This window comes from Oreochromis aureus, linkage group 7, assembly GCF_013358895.1.
Source record: "Oreochromis aureus strain Israel breed Guangdong linkage group 7, ZZ_aureus, whole genome shotgun sequence".
Classification (NCBI taxonomy): domain Eukaryota; kingdom Metazoa; phylum Chordata; class Actinopteri; order Cichliformes; family Cichlidae; genus Oreochromis; species Oreochromis aureus.
The window spans coordinates 27,529,942-27,551,229 of NC_052948.1; the positions used below are offsets into that span (position 1 = coordinate 27,529,942).

The 21,288-nt window shown below is 40.0% G+C and overlaps 1 protein-coding gene across 10 annotated transcripts; it reads right to left on the reverse strand.

The window, feature by feature from the left end:
* Positions 1-317: 317 nt before the first annotated feature.
* tesmin (testis expressed metallothionein like protein) lies at positions 318-20,168 on the reverse strand. Of its 10 annotated transcripts, none has more exons than XM_039614320.1 (13): positions 19,194-19,287; positions 18,993-19,081; positions 15,936-16,278; positions 15,637-15,760; positions 14,634-14,717; positions 9,985-10,114; positions 8,162-8,190; positions 7,982-8,046; positions 5,487-5,558; positions 4,391-4,493; positions 3,521-3,658; positions 2,144-2,247; positions 319-850 (listed from the first exon to the last, which is right to left on the reverse strand). In XM_039614320.1, the coding sequence occupies exons 3-13, from the start codon at positions 16,271-16,273 to the stop codon at positions 667-669; spliced, it is 1,371 nt and encodes a 456-aa protein (XP_039470254.1). In that variant the 5' UTR covers positions 16,274-16,278; positions 18,993-19,081; positions 19,194-19,287; the 3' UTR covers positions 319-666. The 10 variants fall into 10 exon arrangements, with proteins under 10 accessions (XP_039470255.1, XP_031597006.1, XP_039470256.1 ...); XM_031741154.2 differs by having other exon boundaries at positions 15,936-16,009; positions 16,198-16,278; positions 18,993-19,278; XM_031741173.2 differs by having other exon boundaries at positions 15,936-16,009; positions 16,198-16,292; positions 18,993-19,278.
* Between the last annotated feature and the right edge of the window lie 1,120 nt (positions 20,169-21,288).

Sequence of the window (21,288 nt, forward strand, 5' to 3'; positions counted from 1 at the left end):
CATAAACCACTGAATCAGGAAGTTTTGGGCATCACTGATCACGTGACTGTTCAGACGAACCAACCCTCGGCACAGTGTTTCTGAAGCAGTGTGCTGATTTTTTTTTTTTTTTTTTTTGACACATGTGCCTGAGCTTCAGCTTCAAATGGGCCATCACTACTTTAAATTGTCTTTTCAAAGAGTTCCTGAATTATTTTATAGTTAAAAAGGTAGAACACAAATATTGTTAAAGTACAAATAGGTTTTGATTTCGTCACCATTATTCACACAGGATTATTCTGACTGGTAAGAAAATAAATCCACACTATGTACCAGATACCAACGAATATCTTTATTATCTCAAGGCTAATTTATAAAGAGAAACATTGCCCTATATTAACAACAACAAAAATAACACAAGAATACACAATTAAAAAAGATAAACATGTCTCTTACGTAACAACTCTGAAAGCTAAATCTGAAGCTTAAAATAAGAAAAGGAAACAGTGACGTGAATTCACATAAACAATAAACATTTCAGAAAGTTATTCAAATTTCACTTTGACCAGTAAAGCCTCCAGAAACCAGAGATTAAAACTTGTAAATATACAGATAAAGATCATCCAAGTCTACTTTTCTGAAATTGTAAGCAAAGGATTTTTTCCCCGTGTCTACAGTGTAGAAGTGTTAGTTTGTCTTTTTCTCAAACATGGCTTTAGCAATCTGAGAAAGACAGTGTCCAAACTCTTCCAGGACCATGTGCTCAGCCTGGGCAGGGCTCCGAGTGTCTCTCTCAGCCATCTCAGCCTGAGCAAAAAGACAGTCACCTACAGCCTCCAATATAGCTGGGGTTATCACCGATACAGGCCACCTGAGCACACAAACATTCACAGACATGAGTACTCTGGTATTTTTTTTAAATAAAAAATAAATAAATGGGCTCGTTAATTCAAGCCATATTCAAAAAATCCATAAATACCTCTAATTTTAAGTAGATGAGTACCACTTTCATAGAATTAGTGAGATCAACAACTTAAACAGAATAGTTTAGGTTGTTAATCTGTTTGTTAACATAGAGAAAAGAGGTGAAAAGAGGTGAGTGAAGAAGAAACACTGCATCATAGGAATCCCCCAGCAGCCTACACCTATTGCAGCATAACAAAGGGAGGATTCAGGGTCACCTGATCCAGCCTTAACTATATGCTTAAACAAAAAGGAAAGTTTTAAGCCTAATTTAAGCAGGACCAGGCTGAGTGGCAGACCAAAGTGCTGGAAAATCTGGTTGTTCTGCCGGTACTCCCCTTGGCACCAGTGATGATGCTCTGCAGGATGTGGGTAGGGGACGACCCCCAAGGCCTCTTCTGGATGGTTTTCAGGCCACAGTAGAGGCCGTTGGCCTGAGCAGGATTGGACGTGCAGCAATGGCGCATGTAGTGTCATCTGCTTAACCAGCCGGCCATTCAAAAAGCGCTTTGTGCCTGTTACCTTTAATGGAGGTCCTATTTGAGCATATTGGCATGGACCTCATCAGGCCATTTTACTGGGGTACACTCAGATACCAGTTTGTATTAGTTCTGGCAAATATGCAACACGATATCCCGAAGCAGTGCTGAACTTAAGAGCAAAGCTACACATGTTGGGGAGGTTATCACATGAGAATTTACTCCAGCTTCAGGAACGTCACCAACACTAAGCCCAAATGTAGCAACTTATTAGCATTAAACAATATTCAAAATACGTTATTCCCCCATAAAATGACAATTTTACTTTACCTCTTTAGTGAACATCCTTGGTTCTCATGTGGCTAAGCGTCCTGTGTTATTAATTACTAGACTAATTGCTAAACTCTGATGAAAAGACATGGTGATGCAGCATGGTACAACACCTGTGTGTGTGACAACTGACACCGACTGCTGTCTGGTCTCTGAGAAATGCACAAGGCATCTCTGGTGTTGATGCTTTGATGCACTGATACTGGCCACAGTGAAAAGGGTGTTACTTCCAATTTGTTCACACACCAACTGTAAAAGGCACCTGTGTATCTCTGTGTTGACACAATGACACTATTTCACACCCTGGTTTGAGAACATGTTTGCCTAATCTTACCAATTCTCTATGATTTTGTTGTGTGGGCTTATCGAAAAGAAATACTTTCATGACTCACTTGTCCTTCGCATTGACAGTCTTGTCTTTGGAGCCAGATTGTGAACCTGCGTCATAGTTCCTACAGCCAACACACTTACAGCTGGAAGTACACATGATGTTGGCCTAAACACAAATCAAACAAAAATAGGTGAATTTTTTAAACAGCTGCTTCATGGTCACTGGTATTCATACTTTTGCTTCAAAGATAATGTAATTCTTAGCCAGATATCTGCAAAGACCCAAACTGACATTAATACAAACAGCATAATATCATTAAAATAATATGGTCAGTCATGGAGGCTGCCAAAACTGGTACATGGAATGTCGATGGTGGGGAAGAAGTCTGATAGCGGTAGTGTGAGGTTCAGAGGTACTGGCTAGATCAAGCTCACCTCAGCACAGCTTAGGTTCTAGAATCGGTCTTGACTCAATTGTCCTGGGGGGCTTCAAGACTGGGATTATCTATCTGAATGTCAATGGTGTTTTGTTATTGGACTGTAGTAATCACAGCTTTTTCCATAACCCACACAACATTCAGGCATATGGGTATTCATAAGTGCACTTGGCACCAGGACACCCTAGGTCACAGGCCAACGACTGATTTTGTAATTATATCATCACATCTGCAGATGTAGATATATCTTAGATTGTAGGGTGAAGAAGTACTTAGGCGGCAGCGTAGAGCAGCGATTAGCAATGTCATCTCACAGCAAGAAGGGTGCTGGTTTAAACCTGTTCTCCCTGTGACTGTGTGGTACTGCGACTTCCTCCCACAGGCCAAAGAAATGCATGTTGTGTAAAATATTTATTCTAAAGTGGCTGTGCTGTGTAAAGTGGCCCTTAAGTTAAAGACAAACGCAATAGATTAAATACGTCTGCAATACAATCACATTGAGATTATTTGATTCAAAATCCACTGTGTTGGTGGGGCAAAATGACCACAACAAAAGTCCAATAATTTCACCTGTGCCCACACTGAGGCGATATGGCAACCGGAGACCACAGAAAATGAATGACATTGCGTGACTTCTGGTAAGAATTATCCAAATAACTGCAGGTGAGGAGATGGTGGGCAGGCAAGTTAGTGAAGGGACTACCAGTGAGAGTGAAAAATACCACTGACTGACACGACACATGACGTGGTAGTAAGTACATTGCACATGCAGATTTATGGATAACTGTAAATGCTGGTTCATTCCATGCTATGCTAGTAGGTATGTCAAACTCTAACCTATCCACTAGAAGAATGATGTGCCTTGTCTATGTAACTTTGACTCAAATAGATATGCCCTCTCACCAACATGAAAGATTGAAAAAGGTACCTCCACATTTAAACATGCAGCTTGTTTTATGATTATGGGACCATTACAATGGTACTCTTTATGTGTGTGTGTACCTCATAGCATTCACAGTAGCGCTTAAGGCAGCCAGAGCGTTTACAGTTGCAGCCTTTGTTGTGCCAACCTCTGACCGTTCCTGACTTCACACCAGCAATTTTTGGCCTGAAGGCATCCGGGTTATGACCTAAACACCACTACATAATGACAATATGGGTATCTTATGGTTAGAATAAGAAAGAAGCACAAGCTAATCAAAAGTGAAAGGGTTAGGGTCTTGACAAATGCAACGTGACAACATTGCATGAAATTCAATGTTAAAAGACATAATATTTTACTGAGAAAGTGAACATAAAAACAAACAAAAAAATTATAAAGCTATATATAAAAAGGTGTCAATAGATTGAAAACTGTATTTGCATGTTTACTGTTATCAACTCTAAACACAATCCACTTTGTACGAGTCAGGTAGGTACCATCTACATACTGCATTCTGCACTGCAGGAAAATGATGCAATTTCCTGGTGGAAACAACACAGTTGGTTTGAGGAAACAACACAGTTTATAAAATTGTATTTATGGAGGTACACATATGCACACTGGTTGTACTGATACTACTTTTTGTGAATGAAGCCCCTGATCTTGGAAATATGCTTTAAGTACCTTGACAACTTTTCAAAAATGGTTTGATTGCTTGATAAGAATAACAATATGTAAGAAGAAATGTTCTATCCAAGAAAGTGTTAAACTAAGTCTCGACTTGGGTTCAAATCTACATACTGCCAATTTTAATACCAGTCAAGCCATCTGGCATCTCATTGACATATATACGTACAGATTTTTCATTATTTTCTTAGATGTTAAAACTAACTCACACAAACATTAATAGGGTTTTTGACTTGAACATGTTTTCAGAAAGCACTGCCAACCTTAATTGCCTTGAGACGCTTCATTTCATGTTCTGCATTGTTGTGGCAGTTAGAACAGTCACAGTTGCTGCACATCACTCCATTGGAAAAACACTCACAGTAGCTTAAAAAGAAACAGAAATACACATCAAACAAGAATTACCTTTAAAATGTAATTTGTAAGTGTCTGTTAGTAACATTACACAGTCAACTGAAGGGAAAACTTCATCATGCAAATCCCAACATTTTAAGGTGAAGACTTGGTTTAACTTACAGTAAGGTTAGGAGGGGAAGCGAAACCGGAATGCTCAGTTATGATGTAATGACACAAATTTCAAAGCATAGTTTCACCTTAAGTTACAGTCATGTTGGAGACCCACAATTATATATCAAACATGCCCCTTGAACCTCATCTGTGTGGATATCTGGGTAGATGTGGGTGAACTACTGCCGTGTGTGTACAGTTTCCTCTGGGTGAACCCACTATAGCCTGTCTCACAGAAAACCCAGTATTGCGCTTTGGTACACCCACTTGGAACCTGTGTTGGATAAGTATATGTAAATTAAGCCAAACTAAATTAAGAGATGCTCTGCCCACCCTACCCACAGAGCCCCATGGTTTACCCACAGATACCCACTGTGAGCTTGCACAGGCATGTACAGTATAAAGCAAATTTTTTTTTACCAAAGGTGGATGCTGATTAGGCTTTATTTGCGTTGCCCCACGTGAATTAGCCTCAGTTCGCCTCACTGCATAGACTTTGTATGTAATCACACGATGCAAATGTCCTTTACATTTGTTGTGAAAGCACAATGAGACTGTGATAAATTACCATCAAGGACATCTTATCGGTGACTCCCACCCAACCCCCTCAGAGTGACTTGATTTATTTTTCATATCTTTGGCAGGCCATATTTAATGAATCCATGCATGATACTTAATTTTACTAATTCAATACTTAAAGTAATCTCATACTATGAAAATTGTCATCAGCCCTCTTAACTCTTAAAGCCACATGAACAACACTTTAGTGTTAAATTTTAGTTATTGGTTAATCTTCTAATGTTTAGTGATATTGTTTTGAAGTAGAAAAGCAATAGTATGATGTCTACTCACAGTTTGAGGCATTGTGATCTGGTGCAATGGCAGGGCTTCCTGGACTTTGATTCACAAAACATGCCAACATCTCTATAAGGGTAAAAATTAAGAATTTATACCCATTAAATAATATACATATACTACTGGTAAAAATAAAAAAAACAAGAAAAAACAAAACATAACAAGGAATTCAAGATTTTTTGTGTTTTTTTGTGTGTGTGTTTTTTTTAAATGGAGGACAGTGTGCGCACACACACACACAGATGCACACACAAGCTTTATGTAAATGAAGCACAGACAAATCTAAGCTGAAGCCAGGGAGGCATATTAGTCTGCCAATTAATACTAATAAGTACACTATCAGTGAAAGGTTTGGACACACCTTCTCATTTAATGCCAAAAAGTTTATTCTGTTCATCAGCCGACCCAACCTGGTTCATTGGGGAAACCTGCAGTCAGCTGAGACTGAAAAAGTCACTCGGATGAGTAACAAAACGTTTCTCCCACTGAAAACGTCACGTCCAGACGAACAGAATCAACTTTTTGCGATTTCCTTACCTGAATGATTGAGCATGCATCACCTTCTCATTTAATGTTTTTTCTTTTTCCATGACTATTTACATTGTAGATTCTCACTGAAGGCATCAAAACTAAGAATGAACACCTATGGAATTTGTGAGTAAACAAAATAGTTTGAAATAACTCAAAACATGTTTTACGTGTTTTAGCCACCCTTTGCTTTAATTGCTGCTTTGCACACTCTTGGCATTCCCTCGATGAACTTCATGATGTAGTCACTTGAAATGGTTTTCCAACAGTCTTGAAGGAGTTCCCAGAGATGCTGGTCACTTGTTGGCCCTTTTGCCTTCACTCTGCAGTCCATCTCATCCCAAACCATCTCGATTGGGTTTAGGTCAAGTGACTGGAGGCCATCAGTAAATCTGGTCCAGCACTCCCTCTCTCTCCTTCTTGGTCAAATAGCCCTTAGTCAGCCTGGAGGTGTGTTTGGGATCATTGTTTTGTTGAAAACTAAATGATGGACCATCTAAACACAAACCAGATGGGACGGCATGTTGCTGCAGGATGCTGTGGTAGCCATGCTGGTTCAGTCTACCTTCAATTTTGAATAAATCCCCCACACCATCACACCTCTTCCTCCATGCTTCACAGTGGGAACCATTCATGTAGAGACCTTTTCTGCATTACACAAAGACACGGCGGGTGGAACCAAAGATCTTAAATTTGGACTCATCAGACCAAAGCACAGATTTCCACTGGTCTAATGTTGATTCCTTTTGTTTCTTGGCACAAACAAATTCCTTCTGCTTGTTGCTTTTGCTTACTAGCGGTTTCTTAGCAGCTATTTGACCATAAAGGGCTGATTCATGCAGTCACCTCTGAAGAGTGGATGTAGAGATGAGTCTGCTACTGGAACTCTGTGTGGCATTTATCTGGGCTCTAATCTGAGGTGCTGTTAACTTGCGGTTTCTGAGGTTTGTAACAGATGAATTTATCCTCAGCAGCACAGGTGACTCTTGGCCCTGTGAGTCATGTGAGTCTGTTTCGTGTACAGTTTGATGGGTTTTGTGACTGCAATGGGGACACACAGTTTTCACAATTTTCTGGAATGACTGACCTTCAGTTCTTAAAGTAATGATGGACCGTCGTTTCTCTTTACTTTGCAGATAGTTTCATGCCATATGAATTCTAACAGTTGTCAAATAGGGCTGTCAGCTGTGTACCAATCTGACTTCTGCACAACACAACTCATGGTCCCAACCCCATTAAGAAGGCAAGAAATTCCACAAATGAATGTTGACAAGGCACAGCTGTGAATTGAAAACCATTTCAGGTGACTACATCATGAAGCTCATTGGGAGAAGGCTAAGAGTTTTCATTGCTGTCAACTAAGCAAAGTGTGGCTACTTTGAGGAATCTAACATAGAAAACATATTTAGAGTTATTTATCAATGTTTTCTTCGCTACATAATTCCCTGAGGCATATTGTATAAATGCTGTCTGTTAGGTTTTTCATCTCTCCTGGTCTCCCAACTCACTTATACAGTATTTTAATACAGCAAATTCACACTAAATTTGCTATGCTGTTTATATTTTTCTTTTCCAGTTGTAAGAAAACAGAATGACGATGAAATATGAACCTGGCCTATTATCTAAAGGGTAAACTGCTAATATGCTCAAGCCATTAACCCGAGTGCTCAATGAGAAAGGTAGAAGCCACAGTGTCTCATTCAGGTCTGTGCTGTTGTGTATTCTAGGGAATGAGCCTCACGGCTTCCTCTTGGCTAATTATCAGACATTCAGATCTTTTCTCTGAAATGAGTGGTACTAGCAGCCATTCAAGTTAGATTTACAGTTTACAGATTCTACAACATATGTGTATTATTGGACCTTTAAGACAACAGCAGTTATTGTTGATTTTTTTTCTTTTTTTCTACTTGGTCAGTATAGCGAGCACAATGCTCACACTTTGGTTTCAGTTTCACAGTCCTAACCTTGCGGGAAGCTGCTTTTTGAATGTCTGATCTTGAGCCTCGTATAGTGGACCAGCTGTCTGGTGCTATGGGGGAAACAAAATAAAAAGACTTTTGATACATGACTGATGAAATATTAGCAATTCAGTTAATCAACCGATCATTCAAAATGGGAAAAAATAATTTCTAAGTAATTCCTACCTGACTGGAAGTCCCCAGTACAGTCACTTCTGATAAACACAAAAGGAAAATCAGCATCTACAGAAATCCCAATTTAAATCACCAACACTTATGGGTTACAACTGTGTTGCAAGAGGCTATAGGAACATAAAATGAGCTTGCACCATCTGTAATTACTATTATGACATCTTTGTTATGTTTAAAATCACAATTTTCTACTTTCTTTTAACATGTCCAGGTTTGTTGGTGAAAATCACTTAGTTCTATCTTTTTGCTGCAAGGAAAGGAAATTCAGGGAAAAAAAATCCTGGTTTAAACCCTGGCAAGGGCCTGTCTGCGAGGAGCTCACATATTTTCCCCGTAAATATGTGGGTTTCCTGTGGGTACTGATGATTATAAATTGAGAAAAATTGCTTAAAGCATATAGAATGAAGCTATAATCTAAAGTGCTTTTAGTGGCCAGTAAGATCCTGAATAAGATAAGCACTTAAGAAAATGAATTGATGGATTGTTGAAAATGACAATATTTCTCGTGGCAGTATACAGGTGTATCGTCAAGTATACTATAAAAGTGATTATACTTCCACAGAACAGACCAGAGATCATGGAAAAAAATACAGCCACGGAATGAAAAAAGTGATATACATACAAAGACCATTGCCAGACATAATAAAATACTTTAAACATCCACGTATCTAGTCTTGTCTTTGGTGGATTCGGAAGTTATAAGTTTAAAAACACCCAGTGCGATTTTCATGTTTGTTTTTTTTAAGTTCTATACAAGTTAAGTATTTCTTCAGGTAGTAAGCAAAGTTAACAAGACTGGCATCGGCTTTGGTAAGCAGTGATTCTAAATTTGAGAATATAATATGATACAATATGATATACACTGTGGCAATATTTTCACAAAATCTTTGTAAATACAACAGACAAAACATACTTCTCTTATTGTTGCTAATAAGGGGCCAGCTTTTTCATGAAATAATGAAAAATTATGTAAATGAATGTGATTCGTAATTGGCCAAACTGTAGGCAGAGACCCTGGCCGCCGGCTGAATCCTCCGATACTGAAACTACCTCATGGAACATCACCTTTCCAGATGGGGAAGGAGCTTGAAGTAGTGCACAAGGTTAAGAGCTACCAGCTAGATACAGTCAGGCTCATCTCACTGCATGACTTGGGCTCTGGAAGCAGACTTCTAGAGAGGGGCTGGACTCTGCTCCAATCTGGAGTAGATCTCAGTGAGAGGCAGAGGGCAGGAGTGGATACATTTATATGTCCGTGGTTTATTACCTGAATAGTGGCAATTCCCCAGTAATAGGAAAGTTGTTTCTCTGCACATCTGAACACAAGTGGTGCTCTGTTATTGGACTTCTGTGCAGACCATCAAAAAGGATGGAGTGCCCACTCTGGGTCAGATATGAGCTGCGAACCCAAATGGAGGAGTTTAAGCATTTCAGGGTTGTGTTCATGAAATTACCCCAAAGGCTTTTTGATTAAATTTCTTGAGATGCATTAATAGATGAAGACTGTAGTAAATTATTAAAAATAAAATACAATAAAAATAAAATTGTGCAATGAGGAAGCAATCTCAAAATACCAGCTAGGCTGGAAGCTATTTAGGCTGGAACTTGTTTGAGAGCCAATATAAGATTAACATTAAAAATGCAAATAGCAGGTCACTATTTTCAGGAGGAAGTTAAAAAAAAAAGTCCTGTTAAAATGAGTCAGAAAAACCATAAATCAAGGTTTAAGACTTGCTCTTTTATGTGTCAGACTTTTTCTTATGGCTGGCACCAACTAAACTTGAAGCAACATCATAACCTCTAGTACGTAAATTTACCGTAACCTTTCCCTTGAGTTAGTGTGTTATTTCTTTGAGCTGATGCAGATTCCATGGTAAGAAACACAGGTCCTGGCTGGTGTGGATTAACTAGCGCCAACTGCTCACCTCCGCTGACATTACACACCATCTATAGGGTGATAAAGTAATAAGAGCAAAAGAAATTTCTTATTACTTATATTTTAATTTAAAACTTCTGTCTAATGTATAATGGCAAACTGAACTTCAGAATGAATTCAGGCACAAAAAATGATTAGAAGCAACACGGCCAGAGAAAGCCATTGATATCGAGCTACTCCAAGTGACACAAAGTAGTCGAAGTTGAATTTTTCTCAGCAATAAGCGTGACTCCACACAGTATACTCAGAGGGAAAGACACTGTTGTTTAACATGATAGTGTAGTAAATGTAGTAAATGTAATTACAGGGCTACCTAGGCATTCAGAGCCTGTAATGTTGCCAGCAACCACTCCTCAGCAAAAAGTGAAATGTGGGACAATGTGATGTGCAACAGCCAAATTGTTTCTTGTGTGGACATCCCTTAACAATAGTGCTCGAGTAAATATAGTTTGCACAGGTGGTTGTCACAGAGGCAACCAAAAGCTTTGTTTTTCTTCTGATTTCCTGAGACAAATACATTTGATATAAATGCATTTAAACCTGGCGGGGACATCTCTCCTCGCCAGTCTGTCAGCTACCTATGGTAGTAACCATAACCCTCACGCGCCTTGTGATTCTCTCGCTTTCGATTGTATACTTACCACATTTCTTTGTGTCAATAACTCTCACCAGTTCATCTTTAGCCAGCCTCAGTCTCACCCTGGATTCTACACCACCATTCCCTCGCTTTGCTGTCACACCAATTAAATATTCATTACTTCACCTACCTGTCCTCCTGCCGCCTGTCTTGAAGCTTCCTCAACCTCAGGTTGGAGAAACAAACTATAACTCACCAGTCTGCTGCTCAGTTGGTCTGCTCCGCCCAAACCTGAAACTACCCCAGCTGCAAGTAAGCTATCACTTCAAGTCTTTCTCCAGCCTTCTGATGCTCAGTTCACTTTTCTGATCACTAACCTCTCTCCTCCTGTGTTACAGAACCACTCACCCCCGGTGACTCCCTGTTCCGAGCCCTAGTGTTGTTTCACGTAATTCTCGCCAGTAAACTGTCTCCTGCGTCTTCCAAGTCCCTGTGTCTTTTCAGGCGATTGTCGTTAGTTAACTGTCACCTACCTCTGTGCAAATAAAATCTATGAAATTGTTCACTGTCTCTGTGTGGTATCTGCACTTAGGTCCATCTCTCGTACCAGCCTCCGGGCCTTGTGGCACAGCTAAATCAAGTAAATATTATTCTGATGTTTTTTAGTGCCTCCCATCACAATAAGATTATTTATGAAATCATAACTTTAGTCTATATATATCTTTAACTAAGCGATGCAAAATATTACTTTCATAATATGAGAAGTTTCCAAGTTAAAGGCCCTCAAATACATGGGAAATGGGTCATGATTATTTTTCTATCCATCTATCCATCCATGCATCTTCTGCTTATCTGAGGCAGGGTCGCGGGGGAAGCAGCCTAAGCAGAGAAGCCAAGATCACCCTCTCCCCGGCCACCTCCTCCAGCTTGTCCGGGTCAACACCAAAGTGTTCCCAGGCCAGCCAAGAGGTATAATCTTTCCAGCGTGTCCTGGGTCTGCTCCGGGACATCCTCCCGGTGGGACATGCCCAGAACACCTCACCCTGGAGGCACCCAAGAGGTGTCGAGGAGACGTCCTTGTCAGATGCCTGAACCACCTCAGCTGGCTCCATTTGATGTGGAGGAGCAGCGGCTCTACTCTAAGCCCCTCCCAGATGGCCAAACTTCCTAACCTATCTCTAAGGGAGAGGCAAGCTACCCTTCGGAGGAGGCTCATTTCTGCTGCTTGTATCCTGTCTTGTTCTTTCGGTCACTACCCACAGCTCGTGACCATAGGTGAGGGTAGGGATGTAGATCGACAGATAAATTGAGCGCTTCCCTTTTACATTTAGCTCTCTCTTCTCCACGACAGACCAGTACAGCGTCCACATCACTGTAGCCGCAACACCAATCTGTAGATCTCCCGCTCCTTTCTCCCGTCACTCATGAACAAGACCCCGAGATACTTAAACTCCTCCAATTGGGGAAGGAACTTGTCCCTGACCCGGAGTGGACACTCCACCCTTTTCCAACTGAGGACCATGGCCTCAGATTTGGAGGTGCTGTTTTCATTACAATCACTTCACACTCGGCAGCAGAGATGAGATTCTGAGACCACCCAAGTGAAAGCCTTCTGCCACTTGGCTACGCCTAGAAATTCTGTCCATAAAAATTACAAACAGAACTGTGACAAAGGGCAGCCCTGGCGGAGTCCATCACCCACCAGAAATGAGTCCAAGCTCTTGCACTGGTTTTATAAAGACTGAATGACCCGTAGACACCTCATACTCCTGAAGCACCTCCCACAGGACACTCCGAGTGACACAGTCGAATGCCTTTTCCAAGTCCACAACACACATGTAGACTGGTTGGGCAAACTCTCATGCACCCTCAACTAGCCTCAAGAGGGTAAAGAACTGGTCCAGTGTTCCATGACCAGGACAAAAGTGGCATTGTTTCTCCTGCATTGTTTCTCAACTAACAGATGGACTCTCCTTTCCAGCACCCTGACATAGACTTTCCCAGGGGGGCTGAGGAGTGTGATTCCCCTGAAGTTGGAACACACCCTCGGGTTCCCCTTTTTAAAGATGGGAAAATATTGTAGAAGCATATCAACCAAGACAATCTTACAACATCCAGAGCCATCAGGAACTCAGGGCAAACCTCATCCACCCCAGGGGCCCTGCCACCAAGGAGTTATTTGACCCAAAACACCACTTGGGTTCAGATCTGGGAGGCTGTTCCTCCCAGTCATGCTCCTCCAGGTCTCGATGTTGTTGCCCACATGACCGTTGAAGTCTCCCAGTGGGACAACTAAGTCCCCAGGTGGAGCACCCTCAAGCACACTGCCTAGGGACTCCAAGAAGGCTGGGTACTCTGAACCATCATTTGGTGCATAAGCGCAGACGACAGACAGGACCCATTCTTTGAACTGAAGGCGCAGGGAACAAACCTTCTTGTCCAGTGGGAGAAACCCCAATGTATAGGCAGCAAGGGGAGGGAATACTAGGATACCCACTCCAGCCTGCTGCCTCTCACCAAGGGCAACTTCACACTGAGACAGAGTCCAGCCCCTCTCCAGGAGACTGTTTCCAGAGCCCAAGCCCTGCGTTGAGGTGAGCCCGACTATATCTATCATGGTACCTCTCAACCTCACACACTAACTCAGGCTCCTTCCTCACCAGAGAGGTGATACTGGTAGCCGGGGATTGGTCTGCCAGGCCACCGCCCGACACAGATATCGCCCCCGACCCCTAAGGCACCTCCTGTGGCTGGTGGGCCTACAGGAGGATGGGCCCATGTCCCGTTTTTGGGCTCCATGGACTAAGGCTTAGCCACCAAACTGGTTCCAGGGCGGGGCCCCAGTAACCCTATCCCAGACAGGGTGAACTGTTCCTTGATCATATACTAATAGGGGTCTTTTGAATCGCTCTTTGCCTGGTCCCTCAGGACCAATTTGCCCCCTACCAGGGGGACAACATAGCTCCTGGGAACCCTGGGACACACAGACATCTCCACCACGATATGGTGGCGATATGGAGGGGCTAATTATTATTTTTCAACATTTCTCAGTATGGAGGTAAACAAATTCATTATTTTCAGGACAGATATAGATATTTAAGCTTTGTTAAAAACTGCTATCAGAAAAATTTTACTGGATATCATAATCTAAATCTAAATTTCTTTTCATTCTTTTTTTTTTTTTTTGTTGAGCATGATCTGTTTTTCAAGTGAAAACGAGACACATACATCTATGCATTCATACAGTGCTTTATTCTTTACACTTTAAGCAGTTTATCTACCATGTCTATGGACTGTGAGAGGAAGCTCGAGTGCTCAGAGGAAGCACCCACATGACATGGACAACATGCAAACTTCACAGAGAACGAGATGTAAAGCCTGTTTGAAACAAAAGCCTTCTTACTGTGAGGTGAGGCTCCACCTTGCACTGCTGTGCACACTGTTTTACTATTAAAACTATGATATATTATGTGATACTGATGCTTAAAACTGGGTATAGAATGGAAAAAAAAAAATCATGCTCAGTATATTTGCTGCAGTTTTAACAGAGTTTAAATGTGTTTCTGAGTCCTGAAAATTACATGAAGCAAATTCCTGTATTCAAAAACATTGTGCCTTAAAGTCTGCAGTTTTTTTATTATTATATTTAATATAGGTCTACTAGAATTAAATTTTAAGATCCACAGGTAATTCAACAATACAAAGACATAATTATCAGTGTGTTAATTACATGTAAATCGCTTGAATATTGTTTACAAAATGATCCTATTAGCAAAATAAATTCTGTGTGGCTATAGAGAGCTGACATCAGGTGACGTTCTTTTAGTTTACATACAAGAAGGCAGGGATAAAGTGTATTCCCTGTAGGAACACTGTACAGGGATGCAAATTTAAACTCGGCCTGCTGAAATCTAGTCTTTCTTAGTGTATAGAGAGAAATTTGCAAAACTTACAGGCTGTGTGATGTGAGACATGGCTTCAGTCAATCCCTCCTGAAACTGTTGATGATCCATGGGAACAGGCTTGTGTAACTCACCCTGAAAATACACAAATATACACTACTATGCAAACGTCTTGCATTCTTTGCTTTCAAGGAGCTAGAATTTATTTTTTTTAAATGCACAACAGAACACTATCAGTCAAGACTGGAATCCCCAGAGCCCGGGCCTCAAAATTATTGAAGCAGCATGGGATCCTCTTGACAGAGAATTGAACCAAAGACAGCCAACATCCAAAGAAGGATGTCCTTCAAGAAGGCTGGAGGAGAAAGCTTTCCTAACAGAGTTCAGGCTACATTATAAAAAAAGATTCTCATACCAAATATTGAATTTCAAGGTTATTAAAGCTCAAAAACTCTGGGTTGAAATGTTGAATACGCTGAAATACACCGAATTATTTACCCGAAAGCCAAAGTGAAGAACTGTTGAAAGCTGAAGTTCACAGAGAAGAAGTTTCAAAGTTGAAAAGTAGCCTAACATCCTTAAAATGTACATTAGAAAAAGCTGACTAATGACAAATGAAAACTGGAAAAAAATGAAAATAAAAATCTGATTAAATATTGAAAGCTCATCTTCTTTAAATAACTTGAAGAGTTAAATTATGTATTTTACATTTCTAATCTCAAGAATCTCCAATGAAGAACCAGAATATTTGCAGAAAATCTGCTGTGTGTGTGTGTGTGTGTGTGTGTGTGTGTGTGTGTGTGTGTGTGTGTGTGTGTGTGTGTGTGCCTGTGTGTTTGTGATTTGGATCTCAATACTGTGAATGCTTAATCAGCATTTACACTAATTATTACCGGTAATTTTAACTTTGTCTCAGTGGACAGAACAATGGAATGTCACCTCTGTGGCAGAGAAGAACCCTGAGCTAGTGCAACTTAAGAGGTACAGGCTACATACAGTCGAATATATACCCAAATATTGGTTAATAAAGTATTTCATATATTTCTTAACTCACAGTAAATCCTAGAAAATGGTTAGTTGAACCAGCCGGCATCATGCTGCAGAGATTGGGTTCATTTGTACACCAAGAAGGAGAAACTGAGTTTTGATGGCTGCCATCTGGTGGAGCAGGCACAGGGCTGAGGAAACCAGACACATTACTTTCCTTTCACAAAGGTCCAGAAATAAAAGGCAAGGTTTAAAGGCCATATCTTCATACTTATCAGAGTCATTTTGAATAACACACCAGCAAAAAATCGATTGTAGTTCAAAAGCAGTTAGTTACTTAATGTGTCTATAATGTGTAAAGCTTACCCACTGACAAGGTGGTACTGACTCAACTGTGGCTCCAGGAAGCAGTCTGAATAAGTCAGCTGACAATGAGGTGACTGATATGGATCAATGAAAGAATCAATATGATAACTTAAGTTGAGAGGGTCCAACATTTCTGATTGGACAGTATGATGATGAGGATTGGGAACTATCCCTGGCAAACTGATGTTTGAAGTAGGCCTTGACCAAATGGGGATCTCTATTGAGATTGGACAGACATTACTGAGTTTCTCAGAGCAGCAACCTTTTGAAAAAGAATCAGCAGTGTCATCATGTTCCTCGTTGCACTGTGGCTGTAGCTCTGTCGCAGGGCTATTCATCCTGGCTGAATAGAAAGACCTGTTTTAATAAAACATCCATCAAATACATCAATTGTGAATTTTGGATTTTTAAAGCTGAAGATTCAGTTCAACTGCCAAGTTGGCTTTAATAATATATCTGAAGACAGTTAAACACTACATGTATATAGGCTAATTTACACCTTGAAGCCTTGCTTTCATAAACCGACACACAAGTCTCTGTCTGTGAAGCTGGATTTAAGAAATAAGTGCTTAAAGTTTTTAGAATATTTTTAGTGCCATCTTATGTCAGTGCAGAACGTTACAACACCAGGTTGGGTGGTTAATTGGGGTTAAAAGACTTACATTAGTTTACGTTAGCTAACTAATAACAGAACCAACTACAGAATGCATTTCCTGAAGAAAATGCAGTGTTAATGCTGATGGCAGAATGGTTTGAGCTGAATTTTTAATCACTGTTGAATCTTTGGTGAAATAACTTTCAAATGAGCTGAAATACACTGCATTGTTTTCCTAAAAGTCAAAGTGCAGAACAGTTGAAAACTGAAGTTCACACGGAAGAAGCTCACATGCTTTAAAGCACTTGAAGAGTGATAATATGTATTTTAAATGTCTAAACTCAAGAATCTTAAAAGAAAAACCAGAATATTTGCATGTCTACTCTAATGTGCTGTGTGTGTAGATCAGTGACTTCCTGTCAAACAGGAAGTCAGTAAAATAAGGCTTAAATGATGGACAGCAGCCTCTTGCCAGAGGACTGTGTGACAAACTGTTTATGTGAGGGGTCGTCAGCATATTCTATGCAGAGATGATGATGTGCTGTATTTGGCATTCTGCTTTTGTTGCTTCCTCAAGCTTGTCAGTTTGGTGAACCCATGTCACCTGACTCAAACAGATTCTCCTCACACAGTCCTTATTTATGAAGTGCTTTACAAACCTGAACATTACAGCTAACAGGTGGATTTTCCCATGTCAGTGGAGCTAGCCAAACAATAAAGAGCCACTTACTGCTTAACAGACACACAGAGAAGGTGGACAGCATGGCTGCAACCATTTGTCGACACTACAGAAAGCTATGGGGGCAATATTGCCTATATCATCTGCCAACACTGCACTCAATTCTAACGAAGAACGTAGCGCAAACAGCAAAACAGCACGATGGAAGAAAACGAAAGCAATGATTTCATAGAAAATGTGAAAGCTTGTGAAAGTTTTGTATTTGCACATTGTTTTTGTTTAAATACTACTAGAACTTTAATTTTTTTTAATTTCACTTTTATTCTGATGGTCCTATTGAGAAATGTTAAAAATACATTTATTTTCAAATTCATATGTTTCCTGGGTCATTATTTTAAGGTTTTGTGGGACAGGACAACAGGGTGAGACAGGTGGGCAGACTTGAACAGGTGAGGCACTGGAGCCTAAAAGAGGAGGTTGCCCACAGGAAGTAGGGATAAAATGTATTGAAATAATTGCTGACTAATCAAAGAAAAAATTGGCAGATAATGATAATAATAACTTTCTTTATATAGCACTTTTCACAGAATAAGAACCACAAAGTGCTTCACAATAATGTAAAACAGATGTCCATAAAACAGCACGATCGATCATACAGCACAACTCTAGTTAAAAGCCAGTCTAAATAAATGAGTCTTTAGCTGCTGTTTAAAAGAATAAATACAATTAAAGCAACGTAAAGACTGAAGCAAAGCATTCCACAACCTGGGGGTCACTGCTCTAAAAGATCTATCCCCTCTGGTCTTAAAACGTGTTCGTGGGACTACCAACAGCCTTTGATTAGATGATCTCAGGCTGCGAGAGGGAGCATGAGGTTCTAAAAGATCAGAAATGTAATCAGGAGCATCATGATTCAGAGCTTTAAATGTCAGTACTAAGATTTTCAAATTGTAAATTGTACTGGAAGCCAGTGTAATGAGAGTAAAACTGGTGTAATGTGCTCTCTTTTTCTTGTTAAGAGCCTTGCAGCAGCATTCTGGACTGACTGGAGACGGTCAAGATTCTTTTTGCTCAAACAATGAAAAGACTGTTGCAAGATGAAATAAAAGCATGAATAACCATTTTTAACTCAGATTTAGACAACTAGGTTAAATGTATTCTACTTTAGTAGAACTTTAGTAGCCACCTTTGGCAGATACAAGAGCTGAACACACCTGTGGCATTTGTTCTACAATAGAAATCAAATACTCTTCAGAAAGTTCTTCCCATATCTGTGTTCCCCCCAAAAGGGCCTGTTTGTATAATTCTAACTGTACATTATTTTTCAGCTTTGGGTAACCTCACTATATTGTGGAATTCAGCACAGTCAGGCGGATCAAATATTGTCATATTTGGGATTTCTGCCTGTTCCTGTGTTTGTCGAACTGGGATGAGAGCTTCCACTATTTTGTACTTTTTAAATTTATAATGTGTTCTGCGGTAAAATATCTGCGGTGTAAAGAGAATCAGTTTTATACATGATGGCGTTGAGCTCATTCTACTTCAGCTGGTATCTCGAAATGTTAACTGCTGGTTCATTAAAAGTCAGAAGTTACGTTGTTCCGATTAGCCTAGGTTAATGTATCCGTTAACCTAACGGTACTTAGAATAAATCATTTTGCGATCTTTACCTGAATATAAATCAGTTACACAATGCTAACTAAATTTTAAGTTTTAACCACACAATGTAGCTTATTGGTGACTTAAACAAATCACTGTGGGGTAAAGCAATATGAAAACTTACCTTACTACAGCTGTTTCGTGTGTCTCCTAACCGGCCAGCCGTTCAAGTCAGCCAGAACACCGGACGTTACTACGGTTACAAACGCGGTTCTACACGTATACATTACGATCAGTTACATATGTGTGTTCACCGTTTGGATTCAAGTGTGAAAAAGATTATGTGGCCATTACTGACAGACTGCTGCTACTTCAAGTGTTTTACCTTCGAGACTTTTTTCCGGTAAAGGAGAAGAACTGTGGGCTTTATGAGCGATGCTGGGGTGCAACATATCTATTCGCTGCTTCTTTTCTTTTATCACTGACAATTTTATTTTGCCCTCAAAATAATTTTTTTTTGTTAATTATTATTATTATTATTTTATTTTGCCCTCAAAATAAAATTGTGAATCCCGAAATTTATTCCAGTAACCGTTTCACAATAAAGGCTTTTTGAGGAACAATGAAGGGCTTCTATTACCGCGAACGGCTACTGGGCTTTTAGTTTGAAACAGATACAGGAAGTGTTCGGGTTTTCATCGGTCGCTTAATGCACAGGTGGTCTTTAACGGAACCTAAAATAATAATAAAAATAATAATAATAATAATAAAAAAATCTCAAAATCGAAACAGAAATCGGCAGTTAGGTAAAGATGATGGAATATTTAATCGATAAGTGATTTTCCAGCGTCAACGCAGTGTTGTCACTGATGGAGATTTTACACCGCAAATTTAAATCCCTGAGTGAGTCTCTGGAATTCAGCCACCAGCAGGTGGAAACACTCATGGTGAAAACGCCTCGTCTCTCTACATGAGAATGTCACCCATTTCCCTGAAGAAAATAAGAAAAATGAAAGAGACTGTCAACAATCTCCAGGCCCGTTGTATGAGAGATAACCTTGTCTTTTCAGGTATGCTGGAGAGGACTCAGAAGAAACTATTAAAAACTTCATCCAGACCCACCTGAAGCTTTAAGAGGACACCATGAAGAACATCAGCTTCGATATAGTCCTTTTTCTCTGAACCAGGAGGCCTGGGGCCTGGAGACCAGATCCAATTGTCGCCAAATTCGGCCATTTCAAGCAGAAGGAGCAGGTGAAGAGTCACAACAGGGAGCTGAAAGGAATAGACTTCAGCATAAACGACCAGTTCTCTAAGAGATCGTCTATTTACTTTGGTATTTCCACATCACAGTGTCAGGTCTGTGTCTTTGTGGAGGTCTCATGTTTCCTGTTTTATTTTGATAGTTCCTTGTCCTATGTTCAGTGTATTCAGTTTTGGTTCCTCCCCGTCTTGTTATGTCTGATTAGTCCCAGCCGTGTTTCCCTCCCGTTTCCCATTCCCTTGTTACTCCCGTGTGCATTTAAGCCCTGGGTTTTCCTCTGTCTGTTGTCATGTCGTACATCCTAGCTGCTTTGTGTTTCCCCTCGTGCTCCTGTCTAATTCCTAGTTCTCAGTTCCAGGTTTGTTTTCTTGTTGTATAGTTTGAGTTTATAGTTTCCCAGTGTTTTAATTCTTAGTTTCCATGTTCATGGTTTTGGTTTGTTTTGGGGTTTTTTTGTGAGTTTATTGTATGGAGGATTTTTCAGCAATAAACCATATTTTTTATAGTATAATGTAACCAACATTCCCACCCCAATTTATAAATTGTATTTATTAAAATAACAACCAGCATTCCTCCTACTCAGTTTTCACTACCACTGATCAAATTGCACCTTATATTGCACTGATCATTTGCTCGTTACACCTGCTCCTTTATATGGTACATGTAACTTGTACATATCAGTGTAGATACTTACATTATTACATACATTCCCTGTGTAGGCACCTCTTAAACTTTAAGGTTTATTTTTTCTAAAGGAATGTTAATGTAAAAATCTACGTGCTGCTAACGGAAAGATGCCAAACTGTGTTTCATTGTTCTTGTAACAGTGACAATATTCTATTCTATTCTATTCTATTCTATTCTATTCTATTCTATTCTATTCAATAAAGCTGCCGTTTTCAATTAACTTCCTGCGTTGTGAGTCTTGCATTTGGCTCCTACATCCTGCCTGCCACACAGCCAACCTTGACAGATACATCACTGACAATTACTTTCAGTGACATACACACACGACACTAGTTTATATGCACACACATAAGCAGACAACAGCAAGCACCACTCTTGTCTACATATTACACTCTTATGGAACATCTCGACACATTTTTTTTTTTTTTTTTACAATCGACTTATGTATCGACTCATTCATTTGAGAGTCACACACAGCATGCAATATTAGCTACACACACAACTAGGGGCACACTAAGGTTTGTCACAT

Coding starts and splice junctions, on each gene's coding strand:
- tesmin (XM_039614320.1), bottom strand. CDS start 16,273: ATGAATAGCCCTGCGACAGAGCTACAGCCACAGTGCAACGAGGAACAT. Junction 10,115..14,633: donor TGTCTCACATCACACAGCCT/GTAAGTTTTGCA, acceptor ATCACCCTATAG/ATGGTGTGTAATGTCAGCGG. Junction 851..2,143: donor ACTGTCAATGCGAAGGACAA/GTGAGTCATGAA, acceptor TTGTGTGCTCAG/GTGGCCTGTATCGGTGATAA.